Raw genomic sequence first — 27,615 nt, 5'->3', positions numbered from 1 at the left:
CCATCCTGAGTCTCCGGGAATTCAGAGCAGCTCTGGGTGGCCTTTAGAGAGACTTCCTTCTCAGGGCTGTACTTTCCGCCCAGCGGGTGTAGAGCTGAATCACAAATGAAAAGGGAGGGGCAAAAAGTAAAGGCTTTATATTTCCTCCTGAGGGACACAGCTCCAGTCTCACCTGCCAAACTGTCCACGTCACCACTGGAAAGCAACAAAGGTAAAGAGAAGTGTCTCTGTATTTTGTCATTTCAGGTGTGCTTGTTGTCAAAGGGGAAGAGAGGAGAGCAGTAAAATATGGCTTTGGAGAGGTGTGCAGTGAGGCAGTTGAGGGGCAGCTGGTTCTTTAATTGAGTGTGGCTTTTGCTGACCCCTTAATGAAGACATTAACGTGTCTGAATGTCATTGGTAGTGTGCATTTCAAAATCCTTGAGGCAGGCTGACTTGATTTCAAATCTCTGATTGGATTAGCAAAAGGGAACTCGATATTTTCTACTTACCCTCTAACAACCCTTATTCAAAACAGAGCAAGTCACACGTGGCTGTGGCCTCTGTGTGATGAAACACTTCTTAGTTCCCTAGAAGATCTTAAAATTCCACTTGACTGGCCTTATTAATAACTTTATCTGTTGGGGAGAATTCTTTTATTTTCCCAGGCCTCAATTTCTTCTTATGGGTTCACAATTAATCTCTGAAGTAATATGTGTATTCTGTAAATGGATGTGAAGTCTCATGGTTTGTGTGTGTGATAGGGTGACCATTCCGAAGTTCCTGCTACTTCTATGAAATGAGCATATTGTGAAACTTATGAAGTTTGAGGGACAGAACAAAAGAATGGCTCTGATTTGGGGAAGAGGAGAGGGCACTAGTAAGGTTAGGTCAGAAAGAAGAGTTTTGTGAAGTGAGTAAGAACATACCTGGGCTGTGTTCCAGGTCGTAAGAACTTGAGATCTTAACCGCCCTTGGAGATGTATTTCCCCAAAAGGACAGACCCAGACCCTCTGTCCTCTTGCAATCCTTCAGTATCACTATCCCCTTCTAAGGCATGTTCCCTCCTCTCATTTCCTGACTAGAAATCCCCCTTCTCAACCTAGAAGGGCTGCAGCCTTGGGCATATTTCTTTTTCTCTTTTTCTTCCATTACAGCTTCCAGATCACACATCTCTTTTGCATGGGAGGGATTTCTTTCACCCTAAAAGCAGGCAGAAAAGTACACTAAAGGAAAATTTCTGCAATTCTTTCCCACTTTGAGGGCTCAGTTTGAAGTCTTTCTATTTCTAGGGACACTTTCAACTTCCCTCACCACCTAGAGGGAGGCTTCTCTGGGGTCCGTGCATCTTGGTAGGAATTTATGGGCCTTGGGTCTCCTCTCTCCTGAAAATGACTGGGTAATATTAATTAGACTGGAAATTGTAAAATATTTAGAATGTTGTTTTCTTTAATACATGTTGATTGCTGGGTGGTTATGCAAGACACTGATCAATTTCACAGGTAAATTTTCCCTGCCCTCAATGAAGGTTAAATCTAGCAAGGAAGACTAACATACTCAATGTATAAAAATCTATAAATTCATCCCCATATACCTGTGTACACATAAATACAATTGCCTAGATGTAGAGGAAATTGTCAGTTAAGGTTCCTGCATAAAATGAGTTGAATATAAGACTGATACAGACACCGTCTCACGAAAGAACTATGCTAACAGCTAGAAAGGTGGAATTTTGTAAAAAGAATGGAGAAAGTAGAGATCTTAAGTGCCAGGTTAGTGATAGTTTAAACTCTGTTTTGCAAATGAATAGGCCAAATACCAAATTTCATGAATCAATTCTAATTATGTATTCCCAAAAATTTTTGAGAAAAACCAGAACCTAACATTTTCCTTCATGGTACTGTGAACTAAATACTTGAAGAATGGTAAGATCTCACTGTGAATGAGGCAAATAATGCTATCTTTATTTATTTATTTATTTATTTTTGAGGAAGATTAGCCCTGAGCTAACTACTGCCAATCCTCCTCTTTTTGCTGAGGAAGACTGGCCCTGAGCTAACATCTGTGCCCATCTTCCTCGACTTTATATGTGGGACGCCTACCACAGCATGGCATGCCAAGCAGTGCCATGTCTGCACCTGGGATCCGAAACGGTGAACCCTGGGCCGCCAAGAAGCGGAACGTGCGAACTTAACTGCTGCACCACCGGGCCAGCCCCACTATCTTTATTAAACATTAACTGTCAGATTAAGTCTATCAGTGCTTTATATCTTGGACAAATTTCTTAATTTTTCTGTTAAAATGTTATTTCTATAAAATAGGGATAATAATCATAGTGAAATAAAAGTAAAATCATTTTATCTCAAAGAAAAGCTGGTCTGAATAGTATATGGTGGCAAGTGGAAAGAGCATAGGTTTCAGAAGAGGTAGACTGTGTTCACATCATGGCTCCCCCCACTCACAGAGTGTGATTTCCTAAGCCCTCACTCTCTCAGCTGCAAAACTGGGGTAGTGTTGCCCATCCTGCAAGCCTTAACATTCTGAGTAACATACGTGTGGTGCCTGGCACATACATGAATGCTGTGATTCAGCCATCTCCTTTACAAAGAAATTCTCACACAGGTGTGTAAGGCGGTGTGTATGAGGAGTTTCACCATAGCACTGTGTGTAATGGTGTGGAGTAGGAGGCCACTTGGGTGTCTGTCACTGAGAAGTGGATAGGCAAAATGTGGTGAAAGCACAAAAAATAGTACTTAGAAGTAACAGTTTATGTTTCCAGAGTAAGATGGATGAATCTTAAAAATGTAGTTCTATGAAAAATAAACTATTCAATGTAAGCTCATTTATGAAAATGAAAAAATACATAAAGAAATCAATATGTTAAAAGAACACATATACAAAAAATGGGCAGAGGACATGAACAGACATTTCTCCAAAGAAGATATAAGTATGGCCAATAGACACATGAAAAGTTGCTCATCATCACTAATCATCAGGGAAATGCAAATCAAAACTACACTAAGATATCACCTTATACCGTTAGGTTGGCAAAAATATCCAAAACCAAAAGTGACAAATGTTAGAGAGGTTGTGGAGAAAAAGGAACCCTCATACACTGTTGGTGGGAATGCAAACTAGTGCAGCCACTATGAAAAACAGTATGGAGATTTCTCAAAAAATTAAAAATAGAAATACCCTATGACCCAGCTATCCCACTACTGGGTATCTATCCTAAGAACCTGAAGTCAGCAATCCCAAGAATCCTATGCACACCTATGTTCATCGCAGCATTATTTACAATAGCCAAGATGTGGAACCAACCTAAATGCCCAGAAACTGACGACTGGATAAAGAAGATATGGTATATATACACAATGGAATACTACTCAGCCATAGAAAAGGACCAAATTGTTCCATTCGCATCAACATGGATGGACCTTGAGGGTATTATGTTAAGCGAAATAAGCCAGACAGAGAAAGACGAACTCTATATGACCCCACTTATAGGTGGAAGTTAACATATAAACATGGAGAACCGATAGGTGGTTACCAGGGAAAAGGGAGGGTGGGGGAGGGCGCAAAGGGTGAAGTGGTGTACCCACAACATTACTAACAATAATGTACAACTGAAATCTCACAAGGTTGTAATCTATCATAATCTTAATAAAAGAAAAAAAGAACACATATAAATAAAAGAATATATTTTAAACAAATTACAGGTGTTGTCTGTGGGGATGGAGGAGAAAGGGAATGTGTGGGGTTGAAGGCAATAAGCAAAGAAGAGAATGACATCTGTAGCCCAGTGATGGCTTGTGCCAAGAACCAGGGGCTGTGAAGCCTCAATCTTCTATGCTTATGGTTCAAAGAGAAGACACAAACAGGGGCTGGCCTGGTGGCACAGTGGTTAAGTGCACTCGTTCCACTTCGACGACCCAGGGTTTGCTAGTTCAGATCCCTGGTGTGGATCTATGCACCACTTGTCAAGCCATGCTGTGGTAGGCGTTCCACATATAAAAGTAGAGGAAGATGGGCATGGATGTTAGCTCTGGACCAGTCTTCCTCAGCAAAAAGAGGAGGATTGGCAGCGGATGTTAGCTCAGGGCTAACCTTCCTCAAAAAAAAAGAAGACACAAACAAATAAATAGATTAATAAAATAAAATAAAAGTGCCTGGCACACAGCAAGTGGTCTATCAATGTATTCCAAACTCTTTTGCTAGATGCCCCAGTAACTGTAGGGCTATGGTAGCTATGATCTGTAGGCAGGGGGTTTTATAACAACAATATGGCATAGTTTTAAGAAGAATAAATTTATATTTATTATTTATTATATATTTATTTATATTTATTATAAATCTGAAATTACATTCCAGAACTTGACATTCTCTAGAAGGCAGAATGCAATATGAAGAGTGTCTGACTTGGACATGCTTCATTATTGGACATGGTTTTATGATTAAAATAACTAAACAAAGGGCTTTCAAGTATACTGCCACTAGTAGACATGTTACAGAGAGCTGTATTAAAATGAACTTGAAGAACAGCATCCTGTTAAAGACACATACTAATATTTTCATTAAATAATATTAGCAAAACCTTTATGTTATACCTTTAAAAAAGTTCAAGAGCAAAGAAAAATATGGTCCAGACTTGGTTATAATATAACTAACTGCTGGGCTCTATCATGCTCTGCTGGGTAGTCTGATGATTGGAATATATAGCATCTCCTCCTTAATGATTATTTCAGGACACCCAGTTTCGATGACGGGGCTGTGTGGTCATTATTTTACCACACAAATGACAGGGTCATTGTTTTGAAAGTCTACAAGTGACACACTTCCTTTCGTCTCTCTCGGCCTGGTAAGTGCTGAGCTGTGCTCTCTCCTCCCTGCCCCAGTTCTTAGGCCTTTGCCCTCACCTCTGTTTGGCTCTCAGTGCACGAAGCACTATGTTTTAGTGAGAAGCATGACACAAATGCTTAAGTGGGTAACCAACAGGGTCACACCCCAGAGAATGCACTTCCAGTGAGCTCAGCTCAGATGTGGACTGGCTGAAAACAAGATGACTTAGTAACTAAAATAAATATAGATAGGCGGAGATATAGACTGATCACCTGTCATAATAGCCTAGAGAATATAGGCCTAGACTAGGATTCTAAAAGAGGGCAAAGCTGTAATCTAGAAGTTGAGAAGGAAAAGAACAAGACAGTTCCAGATCCCTAGGGCACTGAATAAAGGGGAAAGATGTAACTATGCTAGAAAAGAGTGAATGTGAGGAAAGTGGGCTAATTGGTCCTGGTAGACAAGGGTGTATAAAGAAATCCCTGCAAGTAATAGAAGACTCAACCAAAATGGCTTATAAAATAAGGAAACAATGGCTTAAACAATAAGGAAAAGTTATTGTCTTAGATGACAAGAAATCCCATGGGAAGCCAGAGGCAGGGTAGGTTAATCCATCCACTCAATGTGTGTCATCAAAACTCACATTCTTTCCTTTGTCTTCTCTGACATCCTGGCTTATCCTCTTAGTCTGGCTACATCAGGATCACAAACTAGCTAGTGCAATAGTACTGGTATGAAGACAAAAGAACTCTGAGAGGAAGAAGAGGGCTGGTTTCCTCCTGTGGATCTCTTTATATCAAACAAAAGTCTTTTCCAGAAACCCTGGAACAACTTCCTTCTTATTGGCAAAAATTGTGGCACCTTCTGATTTTTAAAATTTTATTTATTTTTCCTTCAATTTTATTGAGGAATAATTATCAGATATAATTGTATATATTTAAAGTGTACAATGTGATGATTTGATATGCATCTATATTGTAGAATGATTGCCAAGATCAAGATAATTAACACATCCATCACCTCACATAGTTAACTCCTTTTCTGTGTATGTGGTGAGAATGCTTAAGATTTACTCTGAGCAACTTTCAAGCATTCAATACCGTATTGTTAACTATAGTCACCATGATGTACATTAGATCCTTAGAACTTCTTCTTATAACTGAAAGTTTGTACTAACTAGTCACTGACATAGGATACAGAATACCTAAATTGGCTTAAACCAATCAAGGCTTGTTCCTGAGGCTTAGGGAGTGTGATGCCTTCTCTGAAGAACATGGCCACATGAAATCTGGGTTCTCTCATCACAGTAGACAGGAATAGAAAGGAAGGGTTGAATAGTAGACAATCAACAATTTTTTTAAATGTACTTTCTGGGGAGAATTTGAAGGTATTCGAAAAGAGAAAAGATGTGCTCAATGGAGTAATCATGGGAGACCATTTCAATGGTGGCTTATAGAGCAGTTTGAGAACATGAGAGAGGGAGACCATTGAGAAGGGAATCAGATAAAGTCAGGAGAAAGAGAGAAAAGAAGAGGGAGGAGGAAGAGAGAGACAGAGAGAGAGAGACAGGGAGAGAGAAGGAGAAGAGGATATATCATGAAGATTATACGAATTCTTGACTAGATGGATGGATGGCATGGAAACCCAACTCCATCGTGACCTCTCTAGGGTTCTCTCTAATTTCTCCTCAGTGATGCATGCAAGACTTCCAAGGACACAGTTCTGCCTCTTTACAGACTTACTACCCACCACCTTTGGCCTCCTACTTCATGCTCTTGTAATATACTTTCTCTTTTGGGTTTTTGAGTCTCTGTTCATGCTATTCCTTTTGTTGGTAATGATTTTCCTACGTGCATATATTTGGATGACTCATTTCATTCTTCAAGAAGCAGCAGGGACACCACCTCCTCCAGGAAGTCTTGCTGTATCTCTCAGGTTGGCTCTCTATTTCTCCTCTATGCTTTCACAGTATTCTGTGTACACCTGTGTATCATAGAACTGATTGGATTGAAACTTCTTCCTTCATTTCTCCCTTCCACAGATGTTTAGTGAGTGGCTACTCTATGGCCAGGGTTAGTCTAGATGCTAGAATAAAGCATAAAAAAGAAAGCCCTTGCTTTAATGGAGATTGTACTCTAGAGAGAGGGGGATAAGACAATAAATACATGTATGATATATATGTATTTAATTTATATAAATAAATATAAATGTTTATTTATATTTATATAAATACATATATATTATATATAGGACAAATAAAAATATGTGTCTATAATATATAGGGCAAATAAATGAATATAAATTTATTTAATTTATATAAATATACATATATATAATATATATAAACTAGGGAAATGGAATGGAGGGTAGCTGGAGGGATGCGGGCTGATATTTCAAGTAGAATGGTCAGTGAAAGTCTTATTGGTGATATGCATCTGATCAGAGAGAGGCAAATAAACTGCTGGAGTGAACCACTTGAGTGTTTTTGAGAAGAGCATCCCAGAAGAGGGATAGAAAGTGCAAAGGCCTTGAGGTGGGATCTGCTTGGCATGTTGAAGGAATGCAAGGAGGTGACATGGCAAGAACATAGTGAGCTGGTGGGAGACTGGTCATGGGAAGGAGTTTGGCTTCTGCTCTGAGAGAAAGAGAAGCCACTGGAATTTTTGAGCAGAGGCCAAAAGTAGTTCTTATGCAGTTAATACATAACTAACTAATATTTTTAAAATATCACTCTATCTTCTCTAGAAAATATAACAGAGGAGGGTAAGAACTGAAGTAGGAAAATGTAGTTAGGAGACTATTTCAATAATCCAGGAGTGGGACAATGATAGCTTTGACCTGGGTGGTAGTTGGAGATGGTGAGAAATGGGCAGATGGTGAATATTTCTGAACGTAGAGAAAACAGGATTTTTTGATAGACTCAATGTGATATGAGTGAAAAAGGCTTATAAGGATGACCCAAAGATTTTTGACCTGAGCGAATGGAGGAATGGAACTGCCATTTATGGAGAGGAAGAAAGCTGCTGGTGGAGCAGGCTGGAGAGAGGGTTAGAAGTCAAAAGTCTGTTTTTAGACATGTTAAGTTTGAGACACATATTCAACACTCAAGTGGAGATGTTGAGTCAGCAGTTGGATATATGAATCCGGAATTCAGAGGCAATATAAATTCCAGTGCTAATAGCATATCAGTGACATTTAAAGCTTGAAGTTGGATGAGATCACCTGTATGACTGTAAATGGAGAAGATGCCCAAGATTTGAATCCTGATGTGTTCTGATGTATAGAGGTTGAGAATGTGAGAAAGATCCTGCAACCAAGACTGAGAAAGAGTGGCCCAATGAGGTAGGTAATGAACCAAGAGAGAATGATGACCTAGAAGTTACAAGAAGAAAGTGTTTGACGGCAATGGAGGCTTCTGAAGAATGAAACCTCCCTAGGGCCAGAGCTACTCTTGATCATTTTTATAGCTACAGCCCCCTGCAGTTAGTGGTGCTCAGTGAGTGTCTGTGGGACTGAGTAAAATAGACTCTTCCTTCCTGACATGCCATTGTCCTTAGATAACACACATCCCAGCATCACCATTTTTTCTCTCAGATTTTCTTCATCCAGTCCTCCATTTTCACTGACATCCTGCTGTGGCCCTGGGCTGAGGGCTTTGGCCACCTTCTCATGGCATGACCTATTTTCTGGTGTTGCCTCACTTTCATGGAGGATAAAGGAAATGAGCAGAATGTTGCCCAGGTTTACTTTATTTATTATTCATCTTGTTTGTGCACGAATGACCAGGATGGAAGTGTTCTCCTCCTGTGAGGCTGTGAAGGCGAGCAGTCTAGTGGGAAGGTATCTCATTTGGCTGAGCTTGTGTTGCTCAAGAATTTTTCTGTACAAATTTCAGGATGAGGAATGTCTTAAAGCATTGAAACCCAAACTTGAAATTCCTTCTGCTCTTTTGCTCTAGAACAATTATATCTCAATTTTTTTGTGTGTGAGGAAGATTGGCCCTGAGCTAACACCTGTACCAATCTTCCCCCAATTTATTTGGGATGCCACCACAGGATAGCTTGACAAGTGGTGCTAGGTCTGTGCCTGGGATCCAAATCTGTGAACCATGGGCCAGAGAAGCAGAGCATGAAAACTTAACCACTATGCCACCAGGCCAGCCCCTACATCTGATTATTAAATGTACACAAATGATAGTGAGATAGCTTTGAACTACTGGTTGGAAAGAATAGTAAATCTTCTATTCATTAAAATTTAAAACTCCTTTGAATTCCTCCTTTAGCATTCACTCATTTCTCAGAAGTTGCGATGACTGTGTAATTTTTCACAAGCAGTGTGCTCAGACTCTTGAATTCATATTTAAGAGTAACTGAACTCTAGATATTATCTGTACCTCCAAGTGATATTCTGAGCTTTCTTTCCTTTCTGTTCACAGGTAGTGCTTGGCATAAAATGGATTCCCTCAGCAGAGCAAATGTTGAATTTTGCCTTGATATGTTCAAAGAGCTGAACAGTAACAATGCAGGAGATAACATCTTCTTTTCCCCACTGAGTCTGCTTTATGCGCTGAGTATGATCCTCCTTGGTGCCAGAGGAAACAGTGCAGAGCAGATGGAAAAGGTATGGAATGTAGCAAAGACTTCCCCATAGCCTGAAAGTCTTACCTGCGCCCCCTCTGGGTCTGCCAAATTACTTACATCTTATACCAGGAAAACTCCGCCATCTTGCGAAAGAAAAAACACATTTGGACAAATCATATTTCTTAAAAATAGACAATGGCTTAAATAATGCAATACATTATAATGCAAATAACACAAAACACACAATATCTAGTCTCTTCCTTACTATCAGTGTTAGCACAAATAAATCTCTGCAGTTTACTTTTAGAGTTCCTCCTTTTAATGATGTAGATATGATAGAGATTGCATGGATCGTTTTATTCTTGCCTTCTAGAAGTTTAACTTATAATAAAACTTAATGACACTTTAAAAGTTATCAAGGTTTTAAAAATATTCATTAGTACATTTGAATATCATAACAACCTCATTTGGAAGGTAAAAATTGTTATCTCCATTTTACAGATGGGGAAACTGAGACTAAGAGAGAAAGGGTGACTTTTCAGTTTATATAGGCTAATCTGCAGTCATTTTTCCATTATATATATTTTTTATTGCTGTAGGAAGTGTAGAAGAATGTCACTTAACTCTGAGGATATTTGCACATATTATTGTTTGTCTTTTATTTCTTTATTCTATATTTTGATGGACTTTCATGATTTTCTTGTACTTAAGATAGGTATTGTGCTGGGAAACCACGTAATGTCTTATGTGGCTCTGGATGGGCACTGTCACGGTGAAGGAATGGAATGCATGACTGGAGAACAGTAGGAGGGGGACAGAAGAACCTAGTGCATAAGAGCTCTGTCCCTGTGGCCTACAGACAATGGTCTGGGGAAAGTTGCTTCTCTTTCCTGAACTCAATTTCCCTAACGAAATGGGGATAGCAGATCTATTCACAAAGTAGTTGGGAGGGTTAAGTAAGGCATGTAAAGGCTTAGTTCAGGGTTTGGAATACAACATCATTAGATGCTAGCTTTTATAATTGGTCTTTATCTGAAATGGAAAACCAGATACTTGTAACTGTTAACCTTTATGGACTGTATGTTGCTTTTTATGCCAATCAGTCCCTCTTTCTTTTTGTAGGTGCTTCACTTTAACCATATTGCAGGATTGTTAAAACCAAGGTTTACGGGTTCATCTAAGGTATGATAATATCACTGCTGAGCTGGCAAATGCTCTTTAATGTAAGAGCACCAAGAAATAACAGTCCAGGGGTTGAGTGGTAGAGCCCCCTTGGGCCATAAGAACTGTGATGTCTCCCTTGGTCTCTTCCTTTAATCTTCCTGATAATCACTGTGGACTATAGCGTTTAACATAATGATAATAGCAACCATAATAAAGTCCCGCAGACTTACCATATGGTTTATTGTCATCCTTACTCAAACTTTTCTGTTCTTTTATGGGCTATGCCTCATACTGAGTCTGCCTGTCTCATCTCTGCAATGTTAGACTCTTTCAGTCCAGCGAGGGGATTGAGAAATGACCCTGATGCCTCGCCATATAATTATATACCAGGAAACCAGGGCCTGATGTTGCCCAAATCACATGCCCTGGGATTATGATCCCTGTTTCTTTCTAGGAGGAGGATTCCTTTTGACATCAAAATTATTTAGAACTCCCACATGAAAATAGTTATGTATTTGATTGTGCTTGGTTAAGAAAATATATAAACGTGTATAGATTCACAGAATGCCTGCTTCACAGAATCCAACTTGTTGTTAGGAGATTAAAGCCCATAGCTTGGGAAGCTTGCTTTAGGGAATATGGGCATAACTCCTATAATGTCCATGAATTCAGATGCATCAAAGCTGCAGGCTTAACTGAATTGCTCCTGTGAGGGACAGATGGGTGGGTGAGGTCAATTCAGTGAAGGGCTGAAGTGTTTGATTAAATGGTCACACAGAAAATGAAGACATTGATAGGAGCATGATAGAGAACAGAAAGGATGCTATACGTACAAAGGCAGCAACAAAACTTGGATCATTGCCCTGAATACTCTGCTGAGATCTCTTTAATGAAAACTTCTGCTTTTGACTTAAACCACTGGGGCCAAGTGCATGTGTGTTTTGCAATGGCTTACAATTCTGCCCACAATCTGTAACCAAAGTCACAGTGTTGAGATTATTGTGCTAGAGGAAATCTAGAGAAGGAAAATGCCTTAAACTCTTCAATTCCTTGTTTGTTAGTATTCACTGCCCTTTTATTCAAACACCTTATTCTCTAGCTATTGTTTTCACATTGTTTATAACTCTCTAATAGTAAGAAATCAAGCAATTTAATACTCCATTCTTTGTTTCCTGGGGCTTCAGTGCAGCCAAACTGGAAATATTCATTCAGAGTTTGGAGTCCTATTCTCTCAAATCAACCAGCCAGACTCCAACTACACCCTCAGCATCGCCAACAGACTCTATGGGACAAAGGCAATGGCGTTCCATCAGGTAAGTCCATCTGGAATGGTGGTCAACAGCTTTCTTGGCATCCTCTGATTTTCACACCATAAAATAAATGAAGAGTGAGAAGAATCACATGGCATTCATCTTTAAGAGATTAAATTTGAGCTGACTTAGAGTTTCAGTGAATGGTTTTACCAAACTCTCATTTAAAGTTGTGAAATATCACATAAAAACTTTACTTCTGCAAAATCACCAAAGTTGTTCAAGAACCAAGGTCAGGGATGAAGCACAGAACAAAGTAGGTAAGAGTTATCCCTTATGTATCAGAAGAAAACCAAAATACATTTCTCATCTCTTCTTCAAAGGTCCTTAATGGCAGAGTATCTAGAGTTAGTGGAAAGTACCCTGGATTGAGTGCCGAGAGATCTGAGTTCTGTTCCCATTTAAACAAATGAGTTTGGGCAAGTCACAACAGTCTTTAAAATGGGAGGATTAGACTAAGTTCTTTCTAGCTCCCAAATTCCGACACTATTTATGCCATTTCCTAACAGCATTGTAATCAATAGTTTTATCGAGTATTTACTATGTGCCACTCTACTTACTATATTATAGGCATTATCTCATATAATCCTTATGTAGTCCTAAGATATAGGGACAAAATTGCCATTAATTCTACAGTTGTGAAGCAGATTCTAAAAAGTCAGGTTTGCAAAGATCACAAAGATAATTAAGTGACAAAGGTTGGATTTGACCCCTGTTCAAATCTGTCTTCCTGTTTTTAATTGTTACATCATCCTGCTGTGATTGAGGATTAAATGCTAGCTTTGGTGATACAGCTTTTGTTTGACTGGTGTTATTTAAATGCCAGCTGGGTAAAGCAGAATGCAGCCCTGAATTTCTAATGTTCTCCCCTAGCTGATGTTGCAGGCTTTGTCTTATATGGGACAAGTTTTTGACTGTCAGAATTTTTGCAACTTGGGGTAGCCCACCATGGTACTGTAGATACTTCAGAGATATTTCCTTCTATTGCCTTAGAAGCATATAGGGAATGTTTTGTGGCAGGTGCCTGAAGTGCTGGGGATTAACAATCGTGGTCCTTGGAGTTGGAACACACTCTCTCTCATCTCTTTGTCTCTCCAAACAGTGATCTGGACATAATAGTGGATAAATGTTGATTTGGGATCATAACAACTGCATCTGTTCCCAAAGCAAGAAGCTCCTCATTAGTATCATGAAGACTGTTGTGATCTGTGTCCTAAGATATTATTATCCCAGGATTCTGCATGGAGAAACTCTCATCTCATAGGTTATGGGCAGTCACTTAATCTTGTTCCAGCCACAATTGGACCCAGCTTAGGACAAGAATCATGCTGAGGCCCAGATCTTCCTCTTAATTGAGTTTTCCTTTTGTTCTACACAGAGTTTAGGTACAAAAGAACCCAGTTAAGCAAACGACAAGCCAAATCCCAGGCAGCTACTTTCTTACTTACCATATTTCCAAGTCTTATATCATCCCACTCAGTTCATGGTGGGGCACTGGGTCCTGCTGGACTGTACAGGTATGTCCCCAAGGTCTCAAGAATGGAATCGCAGGCAATTTCATTTAAGTCCATGTAGATTTGTTTGCTGCCTTGGCAGTAAGGTACTGGAAAGTTCTCAGTTCTAGGAATCAAGGGCCATGGGTGGTAATCAGTGGTGGCTCCAGAATGCTACATGGGGGTCACTTTTGGGGTGGGGAATTTGGTTAAAAGAAAGGGCTAGGTTCTTCATACTGAATTTGTACACATTTTCACTTGGATAATAGATTATAGGTGAATAAAATGGTGAATTCCTTAAGAGAGAGATATATATATTTTTTGGTGAGGAAGATTGGCCATGAGCTAACATCTGCTGCCAATCTTCTTCTTTTAGTTTGAGGGACATTGTCCTTGAGCTAATATCTGTGCCAATCTTCCTCTATTTTGCATGTGGGGCGTGGCCACAGCATGGCTGGATGAGGGGTAGGTATGTAGGTCCATGCCCAGGATCAGAACCTGCAAACCTCGGGCCACTAATGCAGAGTGCGTGAACCTAAGCACTATGCCACTGGCCAGCCCCTAGATGTTTTTGTTCACATTTTACATAAAGTTGACAAAAGTGTCAATTGTTTACATCAGAGAATATTTTTATTAATTGTATTTATGATGGCTTGTAGGGAGGTTGAAATGTACCACCAAGAGACCTAACTTTCAGTTAAACCTCAAACAAACAAGTCACTTCATCACTTGGGACCTCAGTTTTCCTATCTAGAATGTTGGGACAGTAGCTTCCTTTCATTTGTCAGCTTTGAAGAGGAAAGAGTAGGGATAGAGTGACAAGGTCTGCACTGTACAGCAATTTGTCATTTTGCTCTGAACATTTTGAAACTAAGAATGCCAATGTATGACAGAGGTAACGATCAAACATTTCTCAACATTACTTTTGGAAAGCTTTTGGATCTGGTTAAATTTCTATGTTTTATTAAGAATAAGTAAGTATGGATTCCACTTCCGTCAGACATATATACACAAGCTGCTTTTGTCTGCGTGTTGTGATTTTAGAAGACATCAAGCTGTAGGTTTTTGTTTTCCTAACATTATTTTTGTGTTGTTGTGCAATTGTCTTTTCTTTTACAGCAATATTTAAGCTGTTCTGAAAAATTATATCAAGCCACGCCGCAAACTGTTGATTTTGAACGGTCTACAGAAGAAACGAGGAAAACGATTAACGCTTGGGTGGAAAGTAAAACTAATGGTAAGGCTATGTCAGACAAGTCTCCACCCTTTGTGCTGTGTTGGTAAACCCTGAGTCAATGCTAACGAGGAAGGTAGGTGAGGTCCAGAACCTGACATAGGTGGATCAACCATGGAGGAAATGGGGGAATATTGTGCAGTATCCCTTAAAATCATTTGTCCTAGAGGATCTATGTGAAGTGACTCTGAGAATGAGAATATCATTTCTACTTGATAGAAGTGTTGTATATTATGCAATTAAATTTAAATCTATCTTTCACAATTTTAAAATAAACTCTATATATTGTTAAATATTTCCTTTTAAAAATGGCACATTAAATATTTAGTGCCAAAGACATGTTCATTTCTTTTTTAAAAAAAAATCTAGTTAATGAAAAATGTAAAGAGAATGATATAATGAATCCTTATTTACCCATCACTCAGCTGTAATATTTATTACTTAAGGCCAACTGTGTTTATTTATACCCTAACCCTTTTCCCACCACCTCTTCCAAATTATTTTGGAGCCAATTCCAGATATCACATATATTTTTCTATATATGTCTGAATTTGTTCCTCTCAAAAACATAGGCTGTTTTGTAATATGACCACTGCACCATTATTACACGTAGAAAATTTAAAATCATTTAATATTAACAAATATTCAGTGAGTTTGTTTATTTCCCCAATTGCCTCTTTTTTCTTTTAATTGGGATCCAAATAATGTTTGTACATTGCAACTGATTGCTAAGTCCCTTGAATCTTGATTTTTAGAATAAACTTTTTTGATTGAAATATACATACTTACGGAAAAGCTCATACATTACATGTTCGCTGTTCAGTGAATTACCACAAAGTAGGGATTATCACAAAGATGAATACCCTTATGTACCACCACCCAGGTCAGGGAAATAAAACAGTAGTTACTGGGAAGGGCACTCCAAGGCCACCCTTATGTCTCCTCCCAGAAACTAACTCACCTCATTACCAGGTGTTAAGACCTCTGTGACTTCTATTGCTGTATATTAGTTCTGCCTGTTTTAAAATTTCATATAATCAAAATTGACGACTATTGACTTAGGTCCGTTATTTCACTCAACCATAAAGTTGCAGTGTTCCAATTCTTGCATTCCTTCTTCCTTTATAAGCTGAGATATTTTCATATGAGAAACATCCTCATAAAGTATTTGGTTACCCTAAGTATAGTTCATGTAAGAAAAATAAAACAACAAAAGGATGCTGGACTCTTTCTCTTCAATATCAGTTTTCAAAATAATGTTTTTTCCCCCAGCATCCTCTAAAGTAGTCAATGAGTTTTTTTAAAAAATTATTATTATGAATTCATACTTGTAAACGTTTGAGATGTTTCAATCTATTGAAGCTCAAATTGTTCCCTTTTAGTCAAGGGACACATTCATATTGGCCCCTGAGTTTCTTTGACAATCCTTGTAGAATTGATAGCTTCCTTGCTTTCTGATTTGACCAAAAGTTCCAGGCTCATCTTGTTCTTTCCTGTCCCTAACCTAGGCTTGCCTACTTCTCCAAGTCACCCTGGATCCTTTTAGTGAGAAATGATCTTTAGAAACCATAATCTAGGTATAAGAGTGCTCTGTGCTACTTGTTTGATCATTGTTTCTACACCTTCCCAATGGACATAACTAGGAAATACACATATTTAGATGAAATATATTTAGAAATTTTAGTTTCTTACTGATATGGCCAATTCAAATTCAGATTCACAGGATTTTTACCTAACATCCCACTTTTTTACATCTATTTCTCCTTTATCTTATGTTGAAAATCCCAGTTTCCATGTCACCAATATTATTGCACAACGACCTCATCCAAAAGTACCCATTAGTCTAAAAGTAGCAATACTAATAAAATAGTCAACAATAGTAGCTTAAGATCTTTTTTGCAGTTCTTTTTGTCCTTAGAGTATACCCCACTAGAGATGTACAGTCAAATTATCATGTTGAAATAATCCTTCTCTGTGTGGTTATGCCACCAACCATTAGTACCATTAGTTTCTGAAGTCTTGCAATGTGTACAATCATATTTCCTGATATGGGAGAGAGTCAAGTTTATTAAATAACAAATTAAGATTAGGATGAAATAACATAAAAGTATTAAATTAGAGCTAGTTGCATTTATGAAGAACATGTCAGTAATATAAAATAAATACTTCTCTGAGCATAAAAACCATGTTTTCTAACATATTTGTATCTTATTATATCACTTAGTGATGAGATCTCAACAGTATTTTGCTGATTGATGGACTGATGGATATTATTCAAATTTAGTAATAGGTGATCACATTAAAATATGTATCTACTCAATTCTTTGTATTCAGTTAGAAAATGCTTGGAAAGGTCTATACATTTTTCAGATCCATTAATTTACTTAGTATAGTAGAGTAAAAGTGTGTTTTATGTCACATGCCAACTCTGACCACTGCTAGTGGCTGCCTGGTAACTCTGTGTTGAGAAAAAGTCTGAGGCTTAAACTAAGGTTACCTGACAAAGCCCACAATTGAGTCACTAGGATGTTCACTCCATGACGGTTGGAAGTTTTGTCTGTTTAGTGTTCCAGCCTCAGTTTAGTGCTCCAGTGCCTAGAACATTGCCTGGCAATAGAAGTCGCCTAAAATTTTTAGCATAAATGAATAGATTGATTAGTGTTGTCTGCCATGGGTGTGCATTAGGAATCTATATGCTGTGTATTTACTTAGACTATTACTGTTATTTTGTAATTCATTTATATATTTATCCACTCATTCAAAATATTTATATTGAGCACTTAATGTTAGCTATTGTTATTGCATGCTAGGTATTGTGGTAGGCCCAGAAGTTCAATGAAAATTAAAACTCTCATCAAGCTTAGAGTCTGATGTTCCAGACATCCCTGTGTTTCATACTGTATGACAGATTATATTCCAAAAAGGCTTTCTAAAGGGCAATGCACCAATATGCACCAAGAAGGCTTGGTGTTCAATTTTGATCAGTATAGTTACAAAATAAGCAACTCCAGGTATATTTTTATAAATCCTAATTTTCAGATACATGTTTACTTCAAGTGTTGATATATGCTTGTAACACATTAATGAAGGAATGAGTGAATCTTTTGAATACTTAACATATTTGCATGTGGTGAGGTCCTGGTAAGTATAAAGCCTGATAAATGTTAAAGGTAAGCCATTAGAAATTATTAAAGAATTTTCTAAATAAGCAATAACGTATAAGAAAGCATTGGATATGACTAGGGATAAGACAAGTTGATCCATAGCTAATATATTAGTTATTCCCTGGATGCTATCTTCTGATTAGAAATAACAGAGCATTCAATATTCTTTGAAATAAACTTCACTTGACAAGGACAGGCTTTACGGCAAGGGGATGAGGGAGTTCTTCTGGCATCTCAAATTTACAATTAGCCTTAAAGAAGAAATGGGTCCAAATTTCTTGTGACTGTTCAACTCTCTATTGTCAATACGTTCAAATCCAAACACATTATGTATTATTATTTTTTTTTTTACTGCAAGGAAAAATCACAAACCTCTTTGGAAAGGGCACAATTGACCCTTCCTGTGTAATGGTTCTGGTGAATGCTATATATTTCAAAGGACAATGGCAAAATAAATTTCAGGAAAGAGAGACAGTGAGAACTCCTTTTCGGCTAAGTGAGGTACGTATTTCCTTTCCAGGTTGATGATAAATTTTGGAGAGTGCAATAATCATTTAAAGACAACTTAAAAACTTTAGTGAAAATATTGGTCCTGGTTTCTATAGGTTCTTTTAATTGTGTTTTCTGTGAATTTTATTCTCATCTTTCCTTATGAAATGACCGTAAACTTTCTCACAGGACACCTAACTGGAGCCTCCGGACACCAGGATGCCCTGGCAGAGAAGAAAATCTGTTCTTTCCTTACTGTTCTCCTATCTGTGCATTCTTTCCATTTATGCTGTGGTTATTTTTTCTAGCAGCACAACAAAATTATCTGTATTATTTTTCTCCTATAGTATTTCATTGGATTAAAAAAGGAAAAGATCCTATGATATCATTTTTTCCACATGAATCATATTAGCTGGAAACCCTGGCTTTGTTTTTGGCAAACATATATATTATTGTTTTTATTACTATATATATTATTCAAACTATTCAGGCTCTAACAAGGACTCATTGTAAAATAAAAAAATTTGTAAACTTTGCAAAGGAAAATAATAAAGGGTGTATTTTGTAGTTTTACCCATGCCTTTAGAGTATTAATGCAGATATTCATGTTATGCAAGAAAATCGGTATACATATATGTGCCCGCACATATGTAACTGTACCATCTAATTACAACCTTTTTTTTGAAAATAGGGTAAAAGTGTAATTGTGGAAATGATGTATCAAACTGGAACATTTAAACTGGCCTTTATAAAGGAGCCACAGATACAAGTTCTTGAGTTGCCCTACGTTAACAACAAACTAAGCATGATTATTCTGCTTCCAGTAGGCACGGCTAATCTAGAACAGGTAAAGTTACAAGAATGCTAACGTGTAGCAAAAGCATGCATGTGTGTGCACATGTGCACACACATCCACACTCTCCCTCCATCACCTATATGTATCCCATGATGTTAGTGCAGTCAGTCATTAATTCCCTTGCAGAACATTTGCTCCCGTCCAAAACATCCATAAGATGTTTGGTCCATCCCAAAAGGTCCTTGATATTTGGTCCTGTCCAAAACCATTTTATGTGGACTAAATATGCTTATGGATGTTTTGGACAGGACCAAATATCTGCTAATCACTAATTCAGTCACACCCTAGGTTTAGCAGTATTGCCCCAGGGGCTGTGAGAGGAAAGGGGGAACACCTGGTCCCTGCCTTCAGGATAAAGTATTTAGGGAGAACAGTCTATTCTTACACAAAAAAAGGCATATGGAGGCAAAGTGCCATGTTTACAAATACACACACATAGTGGTCATTTGACACTTGGGAAACAGCTTTCTGTAGTAATGAAATTATAATGCTGGTTGGGCTCCCAGTGCACAGAAATCTGATAAAGCCGTCTTCTTCTCAGGAGTAGTATTTCTGATCCAAATGTAACATACTGTCATGGGTTACCCATCATTTTTAGTGTCCTGGTTTTGTGAAGAAATGAGTGCCACAACCACTGAGAAGAGGTCATGGTGGTGGCGGGAATTTGGGTCTAACCTCCTCTCCCCAAAGCTGCCTAGTAGACGGCAGGCAAGCGACTGATATAGAGTGACCACGCCCCCTCCCCAGCCTTGCTGGGACCTCCCAGTGCTAGACATGACAGACAGTTTCTTAGGAGACCAGCTGAGCTTCTGGGATCTTGGGGAAGCTCAAATACACACACGGATGGGATAGCCACAGTCAGGGAATGCCTGCTAACGGTAATAACAATGTGGCACAGATGGGTCAGGGGTAGGGCAAGCTTCTTGAAAGACCTGTGCTGGGATGTATGCATTTGGACCTTTAGGAAGAGCAGCACAGCCCTGGCCATGAGAGCAGGTGTGGGAGAGGTGTGGTCCATTCGGAGGTGCTCAGCCTCCTGTGGCTTGTGGTGGGCTGCGGTGGAAGAGGTTGGGAGGCAGATAGCATTCTGGAAGCGGTGTAGAAGGTCTTTATGCACTTGCGATTCCTTCGTTTATTTGTTCATTTACTCATTCATACACCAAACACTGAGTGTCTACTGTGTGCTGAAAACTTTGCTGGGTTCTAGAAACACAGACAAATACGTGGTTCCAACATAGAGTTATAAATGTCATGTAACAAGAGCCATGATAGACTCTTCAGAAAGTCCTATGGAAGCAGGGGGGCTCTAAATTAGCATGAGGGGATCAGAAAGGTTTCCTAGCAGAGTAATCGAAGCAAGTCTCACTGGATGAGTAGAAGATGACTAGGCGGAACAAGGGCACCCTGTTCTAACGGGAGCAAAGAGCCCGTGTGAATGCCTTGGAAGGACGAGGCATGAGATGGGTTCGTGTCATGACGTCATGGTAACTTGGATCAGGGCAGAAAAGGACGAAAGGAAAAGATGCTCAGAAAGAAAAACCACCTTTACTTTACGTCTGATTTTATATTGTCAGGATGGGAAGAAGGTGACAAAAAGTTTTCAACTCTTGTAGTAAAAGAATGATGGAGTTTGACATCCCGCTTTGGAGCTGTGGGGAGGGCTCCAAATGCCCAGGGGGAGAAGTTTGATGGGTGTGTAAAAACTTATGAAACTGGATGGAGAATATGAGGCTGCTGTCGGAAATCTGAGCACAGACGTAGGAGTGGAATTGCTAGGTGGAAGCATAAAGGGCGTCCAAAGTTCAGCTTTGGGAGGAGCCAAGAGAAACAATGAGGGAGAAGGACGTGAGGGGATTGAAGCAGGTGGAAGCAAGGCGTCCTGGTGTCAGAGAAGCCGCGTGAGAAACCAGTTCATAAAGGAAGCTATGATGAAATGCTTCAGATATGAGAACCAAGAATAAATGGTTGACTTCATCCAGGAAAGGGGAACATGGTGACTTCAGAGGCAAGAGAGAGATTTGGTGAAACCTACACGCTGAGGGAATTAAGGCAAACGATTGTAAGATACACATTTGAGGAGTTTAATTATGAAATATGGATGAGAAGAATAGAAAGAATAGAAAAGGGAAGGTGTGGCTGAGTGCAAGATGCTGTCTTTTTTCCCAGATAGGACTTAGGCACATTTTAAAGATAGAAAAGAAAGCGATGATATTGAATCACTCACGCTGAGAATTATAAAGCAAACAGCATTTAATGCAGAGGATGTACGCTTGGCTCATGTGGGCTCATCTGTGTTTTGTCTCTTAGATAGAAAAGCAGCTGAATGTGAAGACATTTTATGAGTGGACCAGCTCTTCTAACATGATGGAAAGGGAAGTTGAAGTCCACATCCCCCGATTCAAACTGGAAATCAAGTACGAGCTAAATTCCCTCTTAAAATCCCTCGGGATGACAGATATCTTCAACCAGATCAAAGCTGATCTTTCCGGAATATCACCAGCCAAGGGCCTATATTTATCAAAGGTCATCCACAAGTCATATGTGGATGTCAACGAAGAGGGCACTGAGGCAGCAGCAGCCACTGGCGACGGCTTCATCGTAAAAAGACTCCCCATCCGAGCTAAGTTCGTGGCAAATCACCCCTTCCTGTTCTTCATAAGGCACATTCAAACCAACACGATTCTCTTCTGTGGCAAGCTTGCCTCTCCCTAAACCAATGGGGTTAGGCAAAGCTCAGAATCACAGAGGAGGTGCAGGGACAACCCTGTGACCAAAGCAGTTCATACCTCACACACCTCTGTGCCTCAGTTTGTTTGTCTGCAAAATGGGTCTAGGATCTCTCTGAACTTGTTCAATGAGTTGGTAATCATGGAAGAAGGTATATATTTACAAAAAAGCTTTTCTGGCTCTCTTATCTTTGGGGCCTCATCTGCGTGCTGTCTGGGTAACATGATCAAGTCAATGAGAAGAATGTTAAAGGATTGGATTTTCTTGACTTGTATTTATCAGTGAGCTCGTGAATAAGTGACTACTGTACTTTCAGAAAACCAATTTAAGGGCTGCAACTTTGATTGACTTTTTAAATATAATTTTCTTCGCATGTGTAAATATAATATTGTGACTTTAGTTCAAAATTCTGTGTTGACTATAATAAATAAACGAAATGCTTTATGTTCTTTGAAGACTTTTAATGCTCTGCAGCAATTAAATGACTTAGGAAAGGAGACTGAATAAGGAGTCGTCGAATCCAGTGAACATTTTAGTGGAGTTTTTGGTCAATTCTTTATCGGGCCCTAAATTGAACAATGAGTTTCTTTCTTTCTTTCCTATCTTTCCTCTCTCCTTCCTTCCCTCCATCTTTCTTTGTTTCTTTGTTTCTTTCTTTCTTTTCAGTAATGCAGTGTGTAAACGTTCAGAATAGCAAAAGACAGAAATTGATCAGAGAACTTTTATTTAAAATTTTTCTAAATTTTAAAAAAACCACCTGATTTCCTCTTCAGGATAACAGGAAGCAATAATCAGATAGATGTGGCCGTAATGCATTGACTGCCTCCTCCGTGTCTCTTGGTGGATGCTTTTTACCTGAACTCTCTCAGAGTCAGAACTGAGCAGAGGAGCCCCTCAGTTCTCCTTCCCTAACCCCATCTTAGAAGATGCAGTCCAAGGTCAGCCACTGCTTCCCTCCTCAGGGGATGGGCCATCCTCTTTTATTATTGACAGTGGTGGCAGCTGATGACAGCTTTTCCTTTCCCATGGGGCACTGAAGGATGGGACTTACTTTACTCTTTAATAATAAAGATATTATAAAGTAACAAGCAAGCAACAATTTCAGCAAAGTATAAAACCTAAGAATATCCCTTAAAATAACATATAAAATTGCCTTGTGGCACTGGAATGGCTATCTTGTGCACAAACTTTCCTAATGATCCTTTACCAAGCCCATTTGTCACAGGGCCTAAAGCCAAGAATCCATCTTGGCTTACTTCACAGGATTCTCCAAGAGTCCCCAGGCACAGTGGGTTTATTGTGGTACAATACAGAGATGTGAAGCAACTATGATGAGTGTAGAAAAAGTAAGAGTTGTGTCTTGGCATCTGCTGTTCACTTTAAATATCCTGAAGAGATAACGAATGAAGTCTTCCCAGTGATCGCTGGGTCCTTCTACATGGCACTGGGCATGTGCTGTGCGGGAGTTCAGAGGCATCGAACAGACTGGGCAGACTGGGCACATGAGCATGGCAGAGCTGCATGGCACTCGCTTAGCTTGGCCTCCATCCATTCAAGAGACTCAGCATGAGTGCCCAGTCACATGCTGCCGTCCCAGAACCCCAAAGTCTCCTTGAAGGGCTGGGAATTGAGCTGACAGTCATCATTTAGGGTCAAAGCTAAAACTGATTCTCAGAGAGGGGCCTTCAAAAGCAACAGTGCAGGTGCTGGGCAATGATACAGGACTTAGAGAGACCCTGACTAAAGCAGCCTCTAAGTGCAAAAGTGGGAGGCGAGCTGGGGCATTGCTCCTGAGGCTCTTTGTAGCGTGGAGGCAGGACCTTTTCGGGCACTAGGTACTGAGGTGGAGATAACACAGCTATTTTCACTCTTTCAAAGAGCTAATGTTATATGTCAATTAGATCTCAGTAAAAAATTGGTCAAAGTACCTGGACAGACACTTCTCCAAAGAAGACATACAACTGACCAACAGGCACATGAAGCAGTGCTCAGCATCACTAATCATCAGGGAAATGCAAATCCAAACCACAGTATCACCTCACACCTCTTAGGATGGCTATGTCAAAAAGAAAAGAGATAAGTGTTGGTGAGAATATGAAAAAAAGGATACCCTTGTACACGGTTGATGGGAATGTAAATTGGTTTAACCATTATGAACAACGGTATGGAGGTTCCTCAAAAAATTAAAAATAGAGCTACCATATGATCCAGTGATCTACTTCTAAGTATATATTCAAAGGAAACAAAATCAGTATCTCAAAGAAGTGTCTGCACCCCCATGTTCATTGTAGCATTATCCACAATAACCAAGACTATTTTGAAACAACCTAAGTGTCTATCACTTAGAGCTGTGAAACTATTCTGCATGATGCTGTTATGGAAGATACATGTCATTATACATTTGTCAAGACCCATAGAGGGTACAACGCAAAAAGTGAGTCCTAATGTAAACTATGGAATTTACTTAATAATAATGTATTTAATTAACTACTAATTTAATAAATGATAACAATATTGACTCATCAGTTGTAATATATGTATCACATTAAAGCCAGATATTAATAATAGGGGAAATTGGGGGAGTAAGGGATATATATGGGAAATCTGTACTCTGCTCAATTTTTCTGTAAACCTAAAACTGCTCCAAAAAACTTAAAGATGATTCATTTTAAAAAAAGGAAATAGGGGAGAAAGCAGGGAGGAAGATCTCCTTTATCTGGATTTCAAAAAACAAAAAAAGTCTCTATTCTTTTCTCAGATGTTCACTGACAGGATTTTGTTTTCATTTCTTCTGCTCCTTAGAAGTTCTTCTGAGTTTATCAATGATCTTTTTTCCCCTTCTTATTGCAAGAACACTGAGCTTCCAGATCTGTATTTGGCACTTACGATGTCACGGTGACCCAGGCAAAATTACTGCTTTCCTAACAGCATTCACATCCACACCTTAATGGACAGGGAAGCCTGGTGCTCCCCCGTGGGCAGTAAATAGTGTCAAACCAGATTCTGAGTCACATTGCATCAATGGGGTGTAGAAGGTCAACTTTTATAGGGTTTCTCTGCTCAGGGTGGCTCCTCCATGTTAAATTATTACAAATTTATGACAAAGTTAAAAAAAATCACCATTGGGGCAGTGGTACAGTGAGAGATTTCTTTGTGTACTTACCAATGAGTCTAGTTTCTTTCCCTTTATGTATTCTACATCTGTCATTTTTTTGTCTCAGAAATTTTCAGGAACAGAATGGAATGGTAGAAATGAAGACTTAATGGAAACAACTTTTTGGGGGAATAATACCCCCCCAAATCCCTCCTGCATTTGAGGAATCGAGCTCCTTCTCCATATGCTGCCCCTTGAGGTGTCTGGATTAATAGGGTAACTATAATCCTGGTGTGATTGGCTCAGGCCTTGCTGATTCCAACTGTCCTTGACTAATAAGCAATAGTTTCCCATTTCACTCTCCAAAGCATCCTGGTTTGGATGATCAGTTATATGGTTTCTCTACCTTAATACTACTGGATATTATGCTGTGATCTGAGGTCATCCTATTTACTGGCCATCAGTTATCAAAGGCAGCAGGAAAAGGGCTGCCAGTGGGAGGCCCCAGTTCTCTGTAATGCTCTACCAAACCCCAGTCTTTGCTCTCATGTCTCCATACTACTTTGCCTCCCTTCCTGAAGGCGCCATCCGTCTTATTCCTCTGGGACCTTTCTGGGGAAAGCTTCTCCTTTGATCTCTTTCCACTGGGGATGCTTGTTTCTTCTCTCCGTCAATAGAGAAAGTGGAGCTCAGTACGGCAGCCTCAACTAGATCCAAAAAGGCACATACACCTCCAGCCAACAACAGATTTGCTGTCCTAGAGTGAATGACTTTAAAAGGTTCTTGCCATTTCATTATTCATTGATACCTGGTTCATTTCTTCAAGAAACATTTCTGGAGCACATACTCAGTCCCACGCACCAGGTTAAGCCATAGATGAATGTAGTGAATAACAAACAGCCTCAGTCCTTGTCTTCATAATCTTATATTTTAGCACTGAAGACAGACTTTAGACTAGTCATGACAGTTGGGTGATTGTGCTGTGAGAAGACTGTTATGGGAAAGGACAAGCGATGAGGATGGAGTGATGGGTGGGATCCTTTCAGTGGTGAGCCTTGTACTCCATTTCAGGGAGTGAGGGCTGTCTTCTGAGGAAAGTGACTTGATCAGATTTGAATTCTAGAAAGATCACTTGGGCTTCCAAATGGCCATCTTTATGATGGGAAAGATACATTATAAGCTATAGGAAATAAATCACAAATGAGCATGTTCCATGTTAATAATCACCTTGACAGGACTAGGACAATTTATAGGTGGGGATAGAATGCCTGTTTTTGGTTTATTTCAGTTATATGTAGATAGTATCTCTGACAATTTGGGTGTAACAGTGACAGGCGCCATTGTGATGCTTCCTTGCGTGATGGAATTGTCCAGTAATGTGGATGCGAGTCAGAGTCACCCATAACAGCTTTGATGCATCTACGCCAAAAATTTCCCAGTCTAGTCCCCAAGCATCTTTGACCATCAATGTTGAAAAGATCCATTGTTAAGAGGTAGCAAGGCTATTGTCTGACATTTACCAGACTGGGATTTGTCAGGGTTTCAGGGTTCTTGATGCAATCTATACATTTATTTTTTTAAGTACTGCTTTTGTTATTTAAATCTTTGTATGACCTTATACAGCCTGTGTCTCCCAGACTACATGGAACTAATAGTCTCTTTCCGCATTGGATCTCATTGGTTGTTGTTGGTCCTTCAGAATCCCACTCCTCACTTCCCCAGGTCCCCTAAATCCTCTCTGGGATTCCCCACTCTTCCCTTTCTCATGGTTGGCTCAACGTGGACTCTGCTCATCTTGTGTCACAGAATAGTGGCAAAGCCTGCGACTTCAACAACAGGTCTATGAAAGTGCCACCCTCTGTTGGTGCATCCAGAACTGCATTGGTCAAGTCTCCCTGAGTTCCTGGAGCTGCAGCTCCTGCCCAAAGGGCCCAAGGATTTACTGTGAGGAGGTATTTCAGAGCTCACAGTGGAAACTGGGATGTAAAAACTCTCGCTGCCTGTTGGCTGTATCCCATCCTATCGTTGGTCTCCCAGTCTTGTTCAGAGATGGTTCAGCGGCTGTTTGAATTGTCCCTTGAAGCTCTTTCCTCTCTGGGACTCATGTTCAAGTATGGGGAGGAATGTGACCCGAGCACACAGATCAGCTGCTTGCACAAATGCCCTTTGTCTCCAAGCCTGAGTCACTGTCCTTGCATCATGGACACCCTAACTCTTCTCCTGAGCATGAATGATGCTCCTCAGTTCCTCATGCAAATAGGCTCCATGGGCTCCCTCACCACTTCTTCATACTTGTCCACACACCTGAATTCCTGCATGACCACAGGAGTCCATCTGGGACTCTGGCCACATTCCTAATTTTCACTTACAGATGTCAGCCCCTAACCTTCTATCTAAATTGAAATGTCAGTACACACTTACAATCTCTCTTTCCTGTTTTGCTTTTCTTATTAGTGCTTACGAGTCTCATTACGTTTTTATTTATTTATCTTGTTTACTGACAATCTCTTCCCATGTAAGATTCATGAGGGCAGGTTTTATTTTTTTCAGTCTTTTTTTGTTGTCCCAGTACCAGCAATGGCTGCAGCATAGTAGATGCTCAATGAATCTCAGTTGAAAGATTGAAAGAATTCATTCCTTAAATATTTTGATGTTTTGAGTGCTTACTATGTTCTAGAGTTGGAAA

General features: G+C 39.5%; 1 protein-coding gene across 1 annotated transcript; it reads left to right on the top strand.

The window, feature by feature from the left end:
* Nucleotides 1–22,290, top strand: LOC124244860 (serpin B11-like). Its single transcript, XM_046671818.1, has 8 exons — nucleotides 1–211; nucleotides 9,254–9,438; nucleotides 10,521–10,580; nucleotides 11,747–11,875; nucleotides 14,485–14,602; nucleotides 18,122–18,264; nucleotides 18,944–19,099; nucleotides 21,416–22,290. Exons 1-8 carry the CDS (start codon nucleotides 106–108, stop codon nucleotides 21,818–21,820), a joined length of 1,302 nt encoding a protein of 433 aa, XP_046527774.1. The 5' UTR covers nucleotides 1–105; the 3' UTR covers nucleotides 21,821–22,290.
* Nucleotides 22,291–27,615: the final 5,325 nt, after the last annotated feature.

The sequence above is a fragment of the Equus quagga genome, chromosome 9 (assembly GCF_021613505.1).
Source record: "Equus quagga isolate Etosha38 chromosome 9, UCLA_HA_Equagga_1.0, whole genome shotgun sequence".
NCBI lineage: Eukaryota > Metazoa > Chordata > Mammalia > Perissodactyla > Equidae > Equus > Equus quagga.
The sequence above is the reverse complement of the archived record's forward strand: the minus strand, read 5'-3'. Positions and strand labels throughout refer to the sequence as shown.

Excerpts from the sequence above, each read along its gene's own strand:
- LOC124244860 (XM_046671818.1), top strand. The coding sequence starts at position 106 with ATGAAAAGGGAGGGGCAAAAAGTAAAGGCTTTATATTTCCTCCTGAGG. Across the intron at positions 212-9,253 it reads ACCACTGGAAAGCAACAAAG|GTAGTGCTTGGCATAAAATG; the intron begins GTAAAGAGAAGT and ends TTCTGTTCACAG. Across the intron at positions 10,581-11,746 it reads GGTTTACGGGTTCATCTAAG|TGCAGCCAAACTGGAAATAT; the intron begins GTATGATAATAT and ends CTGGGGCTTCAG.